Source organism: Pelophylax lessonae, assembly GCF_965119305.1.
Source record: "Pelophylax lessonae genome assembly, chromosome: 5".
Taxonomy (NCBI): domain Eukaryota; kingdom Metazoa; phylum Chordata; class Amphibia; order Anura; family Ranidae; genus Pelophylax; species Pelophylax lessonae.
The window spans coordinates 227180844-227198320 of NC_138772.1; the positions used below are offsets into that span (position 1 = coordinate 227180844).

Sequence of the window (17477 nt, forward strand, 5' to 3'; positions counted from 1 at the left end):
TCTCGCTGAAAAAAAGCCCTGCTTCTTCCACTGCTAAATGTGTTTTTTTGTCTTTGTCCTCATTAATAAGTTTCCCATCACTTTCTGTCCCCCAGTAGGGAAAAGAGGGCAATAAAATAGAAAAACAAGCTGTAGCTTGCCCATCCAGATTAAACAGTTTTGGCTGGAGAAGAGCAATGCGGGCCCACAGAGAAAAAAAATATAAGTTTCTGTTTACAGAATATGCTACTGCCGGTTTGGACGAAATACCTTCCTGTTTTAGTACCAGGGGTTGACAACCTATTCAAAAACCACCAGACTCCTTTTCGCAAACAATCACTGTGCTTGTTTACGTAAAAAAGAGAGATTTGCTTTGACAAAATATGTTGATATTTGAGGCTGAAGAGCTGACAGTTTATTTCCAAAGTGAATTATAATGCACTTAAGGAAAAAGTAATTATTTCGCAAAATAAAGCTATTTTTAAACCTAGGAGCTGAGTTTATTTTCCAATTCTTTGTACAAAAAGCTGCACTTATTTAAGAAAAAACAGAGATTTGTTTTGACAACCACATTGTTTTTTGAACTAAGGCGTTAACAGTTTTTTCCAAACACAGTGAACTAAATGGTGTACTTTTAGTAAAAAACTGCTTTGACAATATTCATTAATGTTTTAGATCTAGAAACTGGTGATATTCAAACTAAATATGCTAAAATCTACAGTGTTTGGAGTTGTTTAACACAGTTTTATACTAAGGAGACACAATTTTTTTTTCTAACACAATGAACTAAACGTTGAACTTATGGGAAAAAAAAAACCCACTTTGACAAAATGCATAAATTGACATTTTAAAGAAGTTGGCATCACTGTTTTTTATTATGTTTTAACATCAATGTGTTTACCTATAGAATATTATTGTGACTTATTCATTCATCATCACTTCCACATTTATTCTACACTCTTATTATCAGGCTTTTTAGATATTTTTTTGGATATTAGAAGTATTATGCCCTTGATTGATTTTTAACGTCGGCATACATATCATCTTAAATTTAGTGTTTTATCTTCCTTGGCTTGTGCATTTTGTATCAGCACCTGGATTCACATTTGCTATTGATTATTTACTCTCTTCAAACTTGTTTTATTTTGAGTGGTCCATCGCTTTTAAAGGAGCGGAGCGCTGATTTTCTTTTATCTTTTAAATTACTGTGGTATGTGGTGACACTACTAAAACCAGCTGCTCTATCCGCGGTGTTCCACTGTCTTCTGTGTTCATCAACCCCTTCCTCATATCTGGCACGTCTTATACCCTATTTTAGCGCATAGGTTTACCCCTTTTATACTTCTGACTAGTAGAATCAATTGACAACTTCAAAACTCATTGTGTTTAAATCTTTAATGCATGATCCAAGCATGATATTTAAAGGAATTATGTATTTTCAATTTGCCCTTCAAGTCTTATAAATTAGCTGTTACCCAGTAAGCAGTATTTCGTTTTTTAAATTTTTTTTGCATTGATACATTTACCCTAGGTCCGGGTCCAGCCCCACATACCCTTTGTTGTTTGTTTGTCCTATGCCTATTTGCCCTAAGAACGACTTTGTGTGCAAACAGAATGAAGCTGATCAAGAAATGTCATTTTGCAGCCAATGATATATTTTTTTTTTTTTTAAATGTCAGTTTTGTATTAATACATCCTACAGGAGCACCACTGCATAGGCATATTTAAGGCATACTTTTAAAAACAATTTTGCATTTTTAATTTATCACTTAGGGGTCAATTCACCAACGTTTACTGCATGCGATAACAAGGTTACGTGACTAATTTGCATAAATTATCGTATGCGGTAAATAAAGCCAGATTGACAAAAAAAATAAAGATTGTGCGGTATTTACCAATGTGCCAATACATATTGTGAAAAGAACATGTTTTAAGTCCAGTTCAAAGACAGAACAGAGTGTAAAAAAACATGCAGTATTTATCACCAGGGTTTTGCTGGCGGTATGTGTAAGAAACAGCATGGGGGTCCCCCCTCCAATAGCTGGTTGCTAAGGAGTGGGCCGGGAATACAATGAATGACTCATCAGTGTGGGGCCCCCCATGCATATGGATTTTAAGGGGAACCCCATGCCAAATTAAATATTAAAATGGAGTGGAGTTCCCCAAAAATCTATACCAGACCCTTATCCGAGCATGCAGCCAGAAAAGGGGAGGACAAGCGAGTGCCCCCCCCCCCGAATCATACCAGGCCACGTGCCCTCAACATGGGGGATGTTTTGGGGCAGATGGGCTCTGCCCCCCAGCCCCAAAGCACCTTGTTCCCATGTTGATGAGGACAATAGTCTCTTCACCACAACCTTGGGCCCCCAGATGGCCTTCCATGTGAATGAGTATGGGGTACAAAAAAAGTAAAAGTTAATAAAGACAGTACAATAGTTTTTGACAATCTCTAATAAAAAAAAAAAAAAAACAATGTCCCCCTGTGTAGATCCATTGTCAATTACAACACCCGCCACCACTGACCTAAAAAAAGAAAAAAAAAGCTCCGCTCTTGACAAACGTTTTCTTAAACTGGTAAGGGGCGATGTCACCTTGTGTCATCGTCCTTTTGGGACATCACCGACCGGTGCATGCTGGGTCAGTGAAGCCACAAGGGGGCAGTACCACAAGGTGACATTGCCGGGTGGCCCCGCCCCTAACCTATTTAAGAACTGTCAATCATAAGAGCAGGCATTCAGTGGTTAGCCTTAGTCATGGATGGAGCTTTTTTTTTTGGGTCCAGCGGTGGCGACGGTGGCGGTGGTGGCGGCGGGTGGCATAATTGATGATGGATCTACATCGAGGGAAATTTTATTTTATTTTTAATAAAGGATTGTCAAAAACTGTGTTTGTATTTTTTATAACTTAAGTGACACACTTTTTGGTGAATGAGTAGGGGTAAATAGGGCGACCCCTACTCATTCACATGGGGGGTGGGATCTGGGGGCCCCCTTGTTAAAGGGGGCTTCTAGATTCCGATAAGCCCTGTGCCTGCAGACTCGCAAACCCACAGCCCAGGGTTGTGGGCAAGAGGCCCCTTTCCCCATCAACATGGGGACAAGTTGCTTTGGGTAGGGGGACAGAGCCCCCACCCCAACGCACCCCCCCATGTTGAGGGCATGTGGCCTGGTATGATTTAGGAGGGGGACACATACTCACCCCCCCTTTCCTAGCCTGCCAGTCTGTATGCTCAGATAAGCGTCTGGTATGGATTTTGGGGGGGCCCCACACTGTTTTTTTTTATCATTTTAAATTGGCTGCATTTTTTTTACACTCAGCTGGCAGTGGGGAACCTGCTGACAGCTGATGAGTCATCTGTTGTTGTGGCTTGCACTTTAAAAACAGATTTAACGCAATCGCTAAATTACCGCATTTTGTTTGCCGTTAGTGAATTTAATTTACCTAGTGAACTTAGTGTATTTACTTAGCGAATTTACTAATTTACTACTCAGTGAATTTACTACTTAGTGAATTTACTTAGTGAATTAAACTTAGTGAATTTACTTAGTGAATTGACCCCTTAAAGTCTTATTAAAAGAGCTTCTCTTTTTACATTTCTTTTTTTTTTTTTAGCATTGGTACATGTATTCGTTGAAAAGCTGCAGTTCCCTATACCCTTTGCTTGGCACCAAATATAATCCAAAAACATGAAGTTTATACAAAGACACTTTAATTCATGTTTTTTTTTCAACACATAAAACTAAAGATAAAATATCAAATGTAGGCTTAGACCATGGGGAAACCATCAAAATACCAGATACTCTCCTAAGTTAAGGTTCAACAGTCTTAGTCATATATGTTGATTCTGCCTGACAGGTTTCCAGAATTTCTCTTCATCAGGGGCTTAAGTTGAGCCTAAAAACTCAAAGAGAGATTTATAGTTGAACACTTACAAACGATAGATAAAAATAGTAGACATAACAGTATGGTCCCATGATGGTCGGGTACCAACTCTAAATGCAGAGATTCCAAGGGCAATTTAAAAATATTAGACAAGGCCTATAGTGTATTTATCCAGAAGCATGGCCAGATGCAGCGATCCATCACCAGGGAGGGCATAGACCCCTTCTATGTATTTTATGTATCAGAATTATAAGTTTGTCTGTAGTCACCTTTTCAGAGCCCATAAACAATAAACATAGAAGTTGGTTTAAAGAGTTGTTACATATTCATGAGCAGGTATGGTTTTCAAATGTACAGTTATGAATGTTGTTAGTAGCTCACCCACATGAAATATTTTACTTGTGGAAACTGTTATTATTCTGTATAGTTTACAGTCATGGTTGTAAAGCCTATTTTTTTTAGCTGTGATGTGCTAGTGCTAAGAGTATAAGTGAGGAAGGTAAACCCCCATTCCAAAACCCCATGTTATATTGAAGGTATACCATATTGAGAAATGCTGAGTCTAAAGGTTAAACAATAACAGTATAATAATACTACAGACTGGAACACTGAAGCATTGATTGTGACCACAATGTACTGAACAGTGAGAATGGACTAAAGAAGCATGCTAATAGAACATAAGCCTATTTAATGTATAAACTGCCCACATTTTCCATAATCCTTCTACCCACAAATTATGCAGAGTGCAGAAATATTCAGTGTACAAAGTGCATGGCTCAAAAGTACATAACATAGAGTGAAGGGCCAGACACATGTAATGTAGAAAATTCAGAGTTTAGAAGTACATAGTCTACAGAGTGAAGAAGTCAGATGCATGCAACATATTATGTAATATACAAAGTAAAGGGACTGAATATGCAGGTAAGTAACATACAGAGGTCAGGTGTTTGTAACATACAGAGTTTAGGGCTCAGAAATATGTACTATAAAGAATGCAAGAGCCAGACATATGTAACAAATGAGTGCAGGCATCAGCTGTATGTAACAAACAGGGTTCATGGCTCAAAGTATGTAATGCACAGAGAGCAGGGCAAAGGTGTATGTAAGGTACAGAGTGTCGGGGCCATGTAACCTGCAGACTGAAGAAGGAGAGTGTAATAAACAGTGTGCAGGAGACAAGAATATGTAATGTAAAGAGTTCAGGGGGTAGGAGTATGTAATGCACAGAGAGCAGAGCTCAGAAATATGTAAAATAAAAAGTGTAGGGGTCAGAATTATCTAATGTATGGGCTTCATGGGCCAAAGTATGTAACCTACAGAGTGCAGGTGCCAGAAGTATGTATCATATAAAGAATGCAGGGAGGAGTGTGTAATATGCAGAGTACAGGTGCCAGAAGTATGTAATGTATAGTATGCAGGGGCCAGTGGGATGTAACATACAGCCCAGTGTACAAAGTAGAGTGGTTCTGGCTATACAATATACAATACTTGCTGTGGAATTCAGCAGCCATAAGTATGTAACATACAGCATGTGGTGGTCAAAAGTTAAAGGGATTATAAAGGCAGTCTTTCTTTTATCTTAATGCATTCTATGCATTAAGATGAATAAAAACCTTCGGTGTGCAGCAGCCCCTCTAATACTTACCTGAGCCCATCTCTATTCAGTGATGTTGCAGGAATTTCTCAGCTGCCTGGGACTCCCCTCCTCATTGGCTAAGACAGCAGTGCGGTGCCATTGTCTCCTGCTGCTGTCAATCAAAGTCAGTCAGCCAATTAGTAAAGAGGGGGTTGGGCAGGGTTGCGGCTCCATGCCTGAATGGACTGTGGAATGGACTAAATGGAGCTGAGACTCGGCTCAGGTGCCCCCATAGCAAGCTGCTTGCTGTGGGGGCACTTAATAGGAGGAAAGGGCCAGGAGAGGCAAAGAGGGACCCAAGAAGAGGAGGATCCGGGCCACTCTGTGCAAAACCAACTGCGCAGAGCAGGTAAGTATAACATGTTTGTTGTTAAAAGAAAACCCCCAAAAAAACAAGACTGTACAGTCACTTTAAATACTCCAGACAACTGAATTCTGCATACTGTTCTTTATGTTGCATATGCCTGACCACTGCACTCCCAGTATACAGAATGCAATGTTTTAGGCATATATAATGTACGGCCTTGTGTCCCTAAGTCCTCCTAATCTTTCTCTAGGATTTGTGTGATAAGAGCTAAGGAGGAGCCTAGGGGAGCTTTCCTCTGCACTGTTCTATATCTGCAGTCAAACCTAATGAAATCACTGCTATATGGATGTTCCTGCAGAGCTACAAGCAGCACAGCTGGCAGTATTGCACACACACCTATATAACAGTAATATCTGGGGCACATATTTCTGCAATTTAAAAATTTTGCTTTTGCTTTGTTTGATATATTGTCCTTGGTCTATTTGTAATATTTGTTCAAGGTTTCACATAGCAAGTCCTAAAACTACAATCTAGTAGTGGCTAAGTTTATAAACTGTCTTTTGAATTTGTTGTTATGTTTTAGTTGATACTGTGTAGAATATATCTAAGATGTAATATCCTTGCTTTTAGATCTGTTGCAGAGGCAACTGAAGTAGATCTCAACATGAGAGTTGGACTGCATACTGGCCGTGTTCTTTGTGGTGTCTTGGGGCTTCGCAAATGGCAGTATGATGTCTGGTCCAATGATGTTACATTGGCCAATGTAATGGAAGCTGGAGGATTGCCTGGGTATGTTTATGTTTTTCTGTTTCTTTATCATTTACACATACTGTACTTTTTTCAGTGCTTTTTTCAGTGCAATGAACGATGATGTTGGACAATAACTTATGGAGCTAATACATTGGCATAATAATAGTGGGCACAATTCCTTGTGGAACCAGAAAGTGTGGGCAGCCAACACAATTTGTTTCCCCTATTTACCATCTGTACAGAACAAAACAATAGTTTCTGTTCATTAACCTAGAATAATTCTGTTCGCTGTTGCTTTAGGAAGTAGACGTATTCGATTTACAAAATGGAAAAAAGAAAAATTGGGTTTGTTATGCAATATGAGAGGTCCATGCTCACATTTTGGGTCCTGTGGCTTTTGAGTATTAAATTTTATGAAGCTTTAGTTTTCTGTAGTAAGATCAGTTAGTTGTTTTCTAGAGGTTTCTGAAACAGACACTTCCTTTAGAAATTTATAGTAAGAAAACAAAAATACATTTATAAAACTATGCCTTGATTATAAAAAACTGTAGCAGTTACATTTAAATTCGGAAAATTAGACCAGGACACAATAACAAGTAAGGATTGGGCCCCTTTCACACGTGTGCCACTTGTCCTGCGACTTGGGACTGCAAAGGCGCATGACAAGTCGTACTCCATGATTTCCAATAAGTACTGTTCCTATCTGTCCGACTTCAAGATGCAAGGACTTCAAAGTAGTTCCTGTACTACTTTGGTCCAACTTTGATGCAATTTGAGGTCCTTAGACCTCAAGATTACACAGGCATTGCTTCAAGTCCTAAACAGTAACTCACCCTAGCTCCACCGCACTGTGGGAAAATAAAGAGCTAAGTGTCGGTGCTCAGGCTGAACGTCCAAACCAAATGTAATATGAGGAAGGCGTAAAGCCGAAACGCGTCAGCATCTGTCATGTTGTCACCGCTATCCATGTTGGAATAAAGCATTTTACTTGGAAGAAGACTTTTCGTGTGCCAGCTTTATTCATATTACATTGCTTCAAGTCCAGTCAAAATCGTGGTAAAATTGCATCAAATAGCTGCAAAATGACACAACTTTTAGGTCGCACAAGTGTGAAAGGGGCCTGAGTGAGTTTCCTTTAAAGTCTTTAGAAGCATATAAAGATTGACTGTTTTGGTTCACAGAGGGTGAAACATTACTCAAGCCGTTGATGTAGGCTAGTACACTCGTATTAAATATAAACATATTTCCCAGTTAAGATTAAAGAATAAAACCGTAGAAATATCAGTCTTAGGCCAACAAATATAATGTCCACATTTCTATTGATAGTTTAATTATAACAAGCTAGATTCTTTACTAAGCTGGGTGTCACTGACCTGTTTGGGACCTTTTGTGTAATAGGTCCATCAAGGCTACAATCTCACAGATGTTCTGCCATGGTGCAAATGGCAGGAGCAGAAACCTGCTAATTCCTGTTGCTGTTTTTTGCAGGTGTGAGCTTTTACACTTCAATGACAGGTTGTGCACAGCTGTTTGCACACACTTTGCTTTGTTAGTGTCCAGCAATGATCACTGCAGGTAATTGCTGGCTGTGCATATGTAGCATTGTAGCATTTAGGAACGTGTTCCATGAATCCAGCCAATGTGACCCAGAGGTGTGACTTTGACTAATAATCTACAATACATGTGATAGATTGGGAGTAATAATTGACACTGTCTTTATATGTTATTGCCTTTTATTTGTTTTAATTGTGGTGTTAACAATTTGGAGGGATAGACAAAGGGGGTTTGTTATCTGTGATCTTAAATTTCTTATATACAGTGCCTTGCGAAAGTATTCGGCCCCCTTGAACTTTGCAACCTTTTGCCACATTTCAGGCTTCAAACATAAAGAAATAAAACTGTAATTTTTTGTGAAGAATCAACAACAAGTGGGACACAATCATGAAGTGGAACGAAATTTATTGGATATTTCAAACTTTTTAAAAAAATAAAAAACTGAAAAATTGGGCGTGTATTTGGCTCCATCCATCTTCCCATCAATTTTAACCATCTTCCCTGTCCCTGCTGAAGAAAAGATGATGCTCTCTGTGCTTTAAACGGACCTCTGAGAATATCACAGTGCAGGTGCATTTATACGGAGATTTGATTACACACAGGTGGATTCTATTTATCATCATTAGTCATTTAGGTCAACATTGGATCATTCAGAGATCCTCACTGGACTTCTGGAGAGAGTTTGCTGCACTGAAAGTAAAGGGGCTGAATAATTTTGCACGCACAATTTTTCAGTTTTTTAGTTGTTAACAAAGTTTGAAATATCCAATAAATTTCATTCCACTTAATGATTGTGTCCCACTTGTTGATTCTTCACAAAAAATTACAGTTTTATATCTTTATGTTTAAAGCCTGAAATGTGGCAAAAGGTCGCAAAGTTCAAGGGGGCCGAATACTTTCGCAAGGCACTGTAAGTGTGAATCTGGGCTGAGTTGAGGAATTTAGAGTACAATGTATATATATGATACCCCTATCGCTTTCTACTGTTTTCGGAATTCCATACCTACATACTACTACCTGTATCAATTTCTTAGCTGTTGCTGTAGCCTTCTGCACTGGGAAAGCTTCTAACCAACCACTAAAACAATCTGCACAAGTCAGAACGTAATACATTCCCACCTTTGGCAACTGTATGTAGTCTCTCTGCAGTCTCTGAAATAAGTAAAACAGTCTTAGAATATGACAAAATGGTGTTTGTACCTTTTTCTCCAGGTTAAACTGTGCACAAATCAAACATGATCGTTAAAATTGTTTTGCCATTGTTTCAATACCTGGTGCAAGCCATATTTTTTAAATTGCATCCACCATCCCTCCTTTGGCAACATGAGAGGGGAGATGTGCCATTGAGCACAAAGTAGAATACATAGAGCAGGGGGCACAAAGTCTCCCATCCCTATGATGCCAAATACCTTTCTCATCATGTCTGCACCAGACCTTTTTCCATGTACTCATCTCTTTTTGCAGAATACATAGAGCAGGTTTGGCATCTACAGCTAGCCACTCATACATATCAAAAACAGCAGCAGGAATCACCATGGCAATTGTAGCCTTCCCAAATTCTCTCTGGACAAATATAGGAAATTACTAATTTAACCACTGTTGTTAATACACAGAAGGGCCTCATTCAAATTAATTTCATTTTTCATGGACATCTCTAAATCTTTGTGTTTTAAACAAAAAGTAATCACACATAGGAGAATATACCCATCAGGTCTTTTCCATGGTGAGCAGCAGTGCAGACCAGTGAGATAGTAAGTCTGATCTGAAGTTGGACACTTTGGCCTTAAAAGTAAATAAAGCTAAATAAATTACATTGCAACCCTTTAATTACCTATGTTCACAAGATTGACAAACCGACTTTTTTGGAGTGACCAGGATGTGAACATACATGCTTTCATTGCCAATATATGCAGGTTAATGCACCATGTGGATACTTTTGCAGCAATTTACATCTCTAGGAAAAGTAGAGACAAATCCTTTGGTCAGCCAGGCAGTGTTTGCACAGGTTGTAGAGTTCCCTCAGGTAAGGAAAATTCAGCAGCATTTGACTCAGCATGGGAGTAATTCCTCAGAGGTGAATGGAAGCCTCTCCAGCATATGATTCTGCCACCTGCAAAATATGACATCAGCCTTAAACTCACTGTGTGCATTACAGTCTGACTGCGAAGATTAAATCCATCAATAACCATGTAGGGCAATGACCTGCCTAATTGAATACAAATTGAGTGGATAGTTTTGGTAGGTCCTCACATTGCATAGTTTTGGTGAATCTAAAGTTTATTAACAAAGATTGAATGATAATATTGTAATGTATATGGTGACTCTGGTGAGCATTTCAGTAGTTTTTGATCTCTAAGTTCAGTACAGAATAATAATTTTAGATGGGAGTTAAGTAGGGTCCAGGTCTGGTAGTGAGAAGCAAGGGAAAAAGGTAAGGGAAGGAGAAGAGAGTTATCTACCAGACCTGGGCAGTGGGGATTTGAGTGTTCCACATATCCACTGGAAAAAGTTTCATACAAAATTAAAATATTTTATTTGTACAAAAAAGTTAGATCAATTTAAACACATACATTCAGATTATTGATACATATGCAAGAAAGAATCAGATAATTGGAATATATACAGTGTGGTTCACTGACGGAACCACGCATTTCGCTGACATAGCTTCTTCAGGATCCAACAGGTATGTACATATCACAAAGAAATGCAAAGTACCAAGATATCCATCTCTTACAATCAAACAGGCGTCTGTAGGATATGGTAAAGGAAGATGTTGCCTTCAAACACGCTGTGTTGGGGGTGCAGAAAAGGGAGAAAGACAAAAAGTATCTCCTAATGAAGAGAACACTCTCCACAATGGCAAGCTTGATGATAGGCGGGAGAGGATACGCCCTGCCTGGGGTCAAGATATGGTGGAGCCAGAGATGAAAGAAAAGACTCCTGTGTTCCAATAATCCCTCAAATCTTCCAAGATGGTCAGAGTACACGTCCGCAAGCTGCCAAGGTTATGAATACCGCCTATCTAGACATCCATCCCATACATCCCACAGGGGAGAAGTGAGTCTCACAACATCTTCCTTTACCATATCCAACAGACGCCTGTTTGATTTTAAGAGATGGATATCTTCATACTTTTCTTTGTAATATGTACATGACTGTTGGATCCTGAAGAAGCTATGTCAGTGAAACACGTTGATCCATCAGTGAACTACACTGTATATATTCCAATTATCTGATTCCTTCTTGCATATGTATCAATAATCCGAAAGTATGTGTTTTAATTGATCTAACTTTTTTGTACAAATAAAATATTGTAATTTTATATGAAACTTTTCCAGTGGATATGTGGCACAATCAAATCCCCACTGCCCAGGTCTGGTAGATAACTCATCCCTTCTCCTTCCCTTACCCATTTCCCTTGCTTCTCACTACTATACCTGGACCCTACTTAACTCCCATTTACATATCAGGGATGGTGCCTGTAATTGCCCAGCCTACCATTCTCCATACAATTTCCACAATGTTAGATATAGAGATAGAATAATCATTTGCATTAATTATAGAGACAGTTTTTTGATATGCCTTGTTGTCTAATTGTTTTTCTAGGAAGGTTCACATAACAAAGGCCACCCTAGAGTGCCTAAATGGGGATTATGAAGTTGAACCAGGTTATGGTCATGAAAGAAACAGTTTCTTGAAAAAGCATAACATAGAAACATTTTTCATTGTGCCATCTCATAGAAGGAAGGTATGTTTTACAATAACACAGTTAACGAAATCTTAAGAACTATTAAATAAAAGATTATGAGCATGTTTAATGTTTAGCGTTTGCCTTAAATATATAATGTGTAATGCTTTTATAATTATTGTTTATTACTATAAAGTTTTTTTTGATTAAGTATGTATGAAATGTTGCATATAAATATTTAATATTTGTCACTTTGAGCCAACAAGAAGTAAGCTCCAAGCAGCAAGGCTTTTTTTTAACAGGATCAAAAAGCTGCTATGTTGGAAAACAAGGCTAAATAGCAGGAGATAGCTGTTTACACAACTAATAAATTACTCATTAGCTAGTGTAGTCAGAAGAGGGACTCAAACCTCCCTCTTTCTCTTATGTCATTAATTACCCAGATTATACAGGCTGCCAACAAAAATAAATAAGCATTTATCCATGACACTTAGATTGCAGAGGACACTGCAAGAAAGCCCACCATCATCTGCAAACTACAAGTGTCATGGATTTTTCTTTTTTAAATGTTTATTTGTAAATTAAAGATTTTTTACAAATAAATAAAACATGACATGTGAAATCAAATGTAAAGTAGCTATGTCACCAAATACAATTAAAAACTGGTCTCCTTTTGAAGAAAAATGTGAATACCTACTATACCTGTCTTACTGCCATGCTGGCCATTATACTCTTTTCATTTATAGGGGGGGGGGGGGGAGTAGGGGGTGGTTGTTTGTCTTGTTCTCCATTTTTACCTCCTCATTGGGCGCCAAGCGAGGGTCAAATGAGGTGCCTACCCTGGGGTGGGTTCTTCTGGGCTATGCTGGGGACCTTGTACAGGGTCACTTTGCTACACACATGGGGTACCTTTGCTTTGTGCTGTCTTCATCAATGCCCTGGGACAAGACAAAGGCTGCCATTGGGGAATTCTCAACCTTAAGGTGGGTCTCTACTCTTACAGATGAACATAAACCATGTACTTTGCACTACAACTGTTCTCCAGTTAAATCTTGATTTCCAGTAACAATGTACACCTTCTCTGTAGTCTGCATTTAGGGGGGACATGTTGAGCCAATGTCCACATCCATCTGTCCAGCGTTTTCCACTACGAATCCCCAGTAGCGGAGTGGGTCCTTCTGTGCAATCTGCCCAGGGTCCATATGTGCACCTAACTCTTGAACTTCCATACCTCTGTACAAGGTGGGGAACCATTGCAGTGCAAATCCTCTCCCGTTGCTATGGGAGACAGACCTAACCAGGAGTCTATCAGATTAAATTATTACTTTGCAATTCAGATTAGGGAATTGTGGAGACGTAAAGTAGTTGGGGCATTCAGATCATAATAATCAAATTTGCCCTACCCACCAGTGACAGTGGTAAGCAGCACCCAATTTGATATCACACATTTTTAAACAGCTGGGGCTTTGAGTTAAAGGAATAAAGTATTTCATTTGTGAAAAACATGATACCTAGATATTTAAAGGTGTGGATAATTTTAATAGGCTGGGCACAGTTTGAGAGTGAAGTTTACATGGGGTTCAGTGGAAGAAGAATTGAATAATTACAGTTAATGATCAAACTTGAGAACGTACCAAAACACTCAGTAAAATGTATCAAAGATGGTAAAGATTATCCTGTGTCCCCCAAAATAGCAATGTGTCATTAGTATAAAAAGCTACCTTCTCTTCTCACTTCTTTCAGTGCAAACCCTTCATTTCAGTACATTATGTAATCACCTCAGCTAAAGGCTCTAGTCTGTTCATGAGGTTTTCTTGGCAAGGATACTGGAGTGATTTTCCATTTCCTTCTCCAGTGGATCACTTTTTTGTCAGAATTCTCCGCTGTGACCTGTTCGTCTTGGCTAAGCCTACACGGCATGTCTCGTAGCTTCACTGAATTACACAAGCCCGTTAACCACTGCAAGGCAGTGATCCACAAAGGAGCAGAAGAGGTAAAGAAGAGATAGCAAGAATACATAGAAGGACTATACAAGAAAGATCTGAATGTCCCATATAACCACGATGATGCAGTGACTTACCTTGAACCGGATATCCTGGAGAGTGAAGTCAAGTGGGCCTTAGAAAGAATTACTAATAACAAAGCTAGCAGAAGTGATGGTATCCCAGCTGAGTTATTTAAAATCCTAAAAGATGATGCTGTTAAAGTGTTGCAATCAGTATGCCAACAAATTTGGAACTTAACAATGGCCACAGGACTGGAAGAGGTCTGTTTACATTCTGATACCATGGTAGGGCAGTGCCAAAGAATGTTCAAACTACCATACAATTGCAATATGTGTGTAATCCCGTGGTCTACTATGTGGAAAAACTATTAGGTGAAGCTGCTCATACTGCTCAGTTCCCTTTAGGTACTAATATGTGTTTAAAAGTGCTGCGCATTCAAATGTTAATGTAGATAAAATATTTCAATACTGAGATCAGTAAATTTATATAGAAAAAAATATGTAGTGGAATCTTAAAAAATATACCAAACATATAACCTCACTGTGTAGATATCCGTATACCGCAATACTGTGTGTGATCAATAGAATAATATGAAATAGAATAATATGAAATATAATAATATAATATGAAATAAATGGTGATGCAACATGCATAAAGCCTCTCTGTGTGAGGATCCGTATACCGTGCAAATATATCCAATAAAACTCTCAATAAATCAAAGATAAAAACTAGTAAAATAGGGAGTATAACTACACGACAATATCTCTTTGTTAACTTCCATATACAGTGATGTTATAATATAGTTGTAACAATAGATAAAAATGTTTCAAGTGTGTATCAAAGTCCTTGATTTTAATTAGTTCCAATTATGAGTGTTCTATTAACTCTTAAATGGATGTTCTGCTGCTGCAATCCTGTGGATTAGTTGTATGTAGTGTTCTACCTTTCCTCTTGTGACTCCCCCTAAGGGTGTGTGCTCACCTTAATTGATGTAATCTCACGCTTGGATTAAATCACTTCCAGCCCTGATTTCCACTATAGATCACTGAATGGTTTCCTCTGATGTGTAGGCTCATGATCAGCAGGTAACCCGCTCAGCCTATCACTGGGATGAGGTTTCACGTTGAAAGTATAGTTAATGCCAGCCTGGATTCCAACCGTGACACACGGGATATTTTCTTCCAAAGTATCAGCTCCCAATCACCAAGTGTCACACTCAGCAATTGACACAAGGAGAATAGATACACGAATCCATGGTGCAAGTTACATTGGTGTAAAAAATATTTAATGAAATAAATTAAAATAACATGGTTCTGGTGCGACAGTGCACCAGTCTGTACAAGCGAGTAATAGGCTCCATGAATGATCAGTTTAAATATAAGTGCTAGCGGCAGTATATTTGAACTGATCGTTCACAGAGCCTATTACTCCTGGCTGTGAAAATTGGACCATAAGGAGGGCTGAACTCCAAAGAATTGATGCTTTTGAACTATGGTGTTGGAGAAGACTCTTAAAAGGGCTCTTTCACACGGGCGATCCGATCAGATCCGCCTGTCAGTTTTTTAGGCGGATCTGATCGGATCCTCCATGCAGCTCTATGGGGCAGCGGATGTCAGCGGAGACACCTCCGCTGACACCCGCTGCCTTCCGTATCCGATCCTGTCCGTGAAATCTGGACGGATGGAACCCCTATTTTTTCATCCGTTCAGGGATCGGATCGGATGAGAGCGGACAGGCGGTCCGCTCTCATACGATCCCCCATAGAGGGCAGCGGGAGCTGTGACACCTCCCTCTCCGCACTGCAAGCGGAGACGGAGCTGTCATCCGCCGGCTCAGCGGGGATCGGCGGATCGATCCCTGCTGAGCAGCACGGATCCGCCTAAGGAGGCGGACCGTGTGAAAGAGCCCAAAGTCCCTTGGATGGCAAGAAGATCAAACCAGTCAATCCTGAAGAAAATCAACCCTGAATATTCACTGGAAGCACAGGTCCTGAAGCTGAAATTTTGAATATTTTGGCCACCTAATGTGAAGAGAGGACTCATTGGAAAAGACCCTAATGCTGGGAAACATGGAAGGAAAAAGGATATGGGGATGTCAGAAAACAAGATGGATAGATAGCAGTGGAGGATGGAAAAGCCTGGCGCGCTATGGTCCATGAGGTCACGAAGATTTGGACACAACTAAATGACTGAACAACAACAAAGGCTATATTGCAGTTGCAGTTGCAAAAACTGTGGCAAAAGAGACAACCCCGTGTGTCCCTGCCTAAATTTAAAAGGTTCCGACATGGCTTTCAGAGCAGAGTAGAGGAGATTTATTTAGGATATAAATTTAGAGCCCAAGCCATACTTCTCCAAGGTCAATTATACACTAAGTAATAGGTGAATTCTATACTGTCAAAGGCCTTGGCAGTGCCTAAAGAAAGTACAGCTCCAATGTCTCTGAGCTCTGGGGGAATCTAAAAATTTAGATACAGTAAAAAGTATGTGCTTAATATAGATGGCTTTGCTGTGTCTGGAAGTTCATTAATGAACTTCAGAAATCTGTCAACATGACTTTTTTCAATAATCTTAATGTCAGTGGTTGGAAGGAAAATATGGTTTTATGAATCTAGATACGCAGGATCTTTACCACCATGAGGGATCACTACTATTATTGCCTACTTTCAGTAGTAGGGGAGTTCTGTTATCTCCACTACCTCATTAAAGACATAGAGTCCTGAAGGTCAGGAAGAAGTTCCTGTCTATGCTTAGCCTATATTGCGAATAGTAGGCCATCCAGGCCTGAAGCTTTATTCCAGGGTAAAGACATCAGTGCTTCATATATCTCTTCTAATGCAATAGGGAAATATAACGATTTTCAATCTACCCCTGAGGGACGAGGGAGAGCAAGAGCTGTTAAAAAAGGTTGTTTGTGCATCCAACTCTGATGGGTATCTAGGTGACATATAGAGATTCATTAAAAGTTTTAAATTCTCTCTAGCAGATGTAGAGGTAAGTATGTCTATTTGATGTTGAAGATGTTTGTTTAAAAAAAAAATATATGTGAGAGAGAGATTTTGAATAAATCCTGACTCCTCAGACATCTCAGCTGTGTACTTGGGGAGGTTCGATAATTTTAACTTTTTTCCATATTTGGTGGAGTTTTGGATAACTGTGTTATCTTTTTTTATCCCTGAGAAAGACCTTAAGGGTATCCCACGCTATGTGGGTCTGAGTAGAAATCCTGTTAAATTGCAAGAATTCAGAAATTAGCCTTGGTTTAGGACTGATCACTGGGAGGAGAGTTAACCAGAATGTAAAAGGAGCAGATGGGAACTGTTGGGTAGATCTAGTTCTGCAGGATCCATTGTGTCTACCTACAGAGATTGTTCCTACTTGTAAAAACTTTTTTTTTTTTTTGTCAAGCTTATATTAAGTGACTACAGTTTTTATGTTATGGCCAGAAATGTTCACGTATAGCTACTACTGTTTATTTATCAAGAAGAACAATTGTGGATAGGGTGTGAGAATGTTGCAGACAGTACAGAATTTATTAGTTAAAGTAAGATTAGTAGGATAGAACACTATATTTAAGCCCAATTGTAGTTTGCTTAAAAAAAATTAAATACAGATTGAGGGCCAGGTCACACCATAGAAACGCAGTCCGGATGCATTCTGGATGCTTTTTTGCATG

General features: G+C 39.2%; 1 protein-coding gene across 2 annotated transcripts in view; it reads left to right on the forward strand.

Annotated features, from left to right (window-relative positions):
* ADCY1 (adenylate cyclase 1) overlaps positions 1 to 17477 on the forward strand; it is a gene marked incomplete at its 5' end in the record, with an annotated part of 584954 nt that overhangs the window by 413925 nt on the left and 153552 nt on the right. For both annotated transcript variants that reach the window (XM_082257737.1, XM_082257738.1), the window contains 2 exons: positions 6435 to 6593; positions 11715 to 11856. In XM_082257737.1, the coding sequence (XP_082113863.1) occupies positions 6435 to 6593; positions 11715 to 11856 (301 nt within the window). The remainder of the gene's footprint in view (positions 1 to 6434; positions 6594 to 11714; positions 11857 to 17477) is intronic.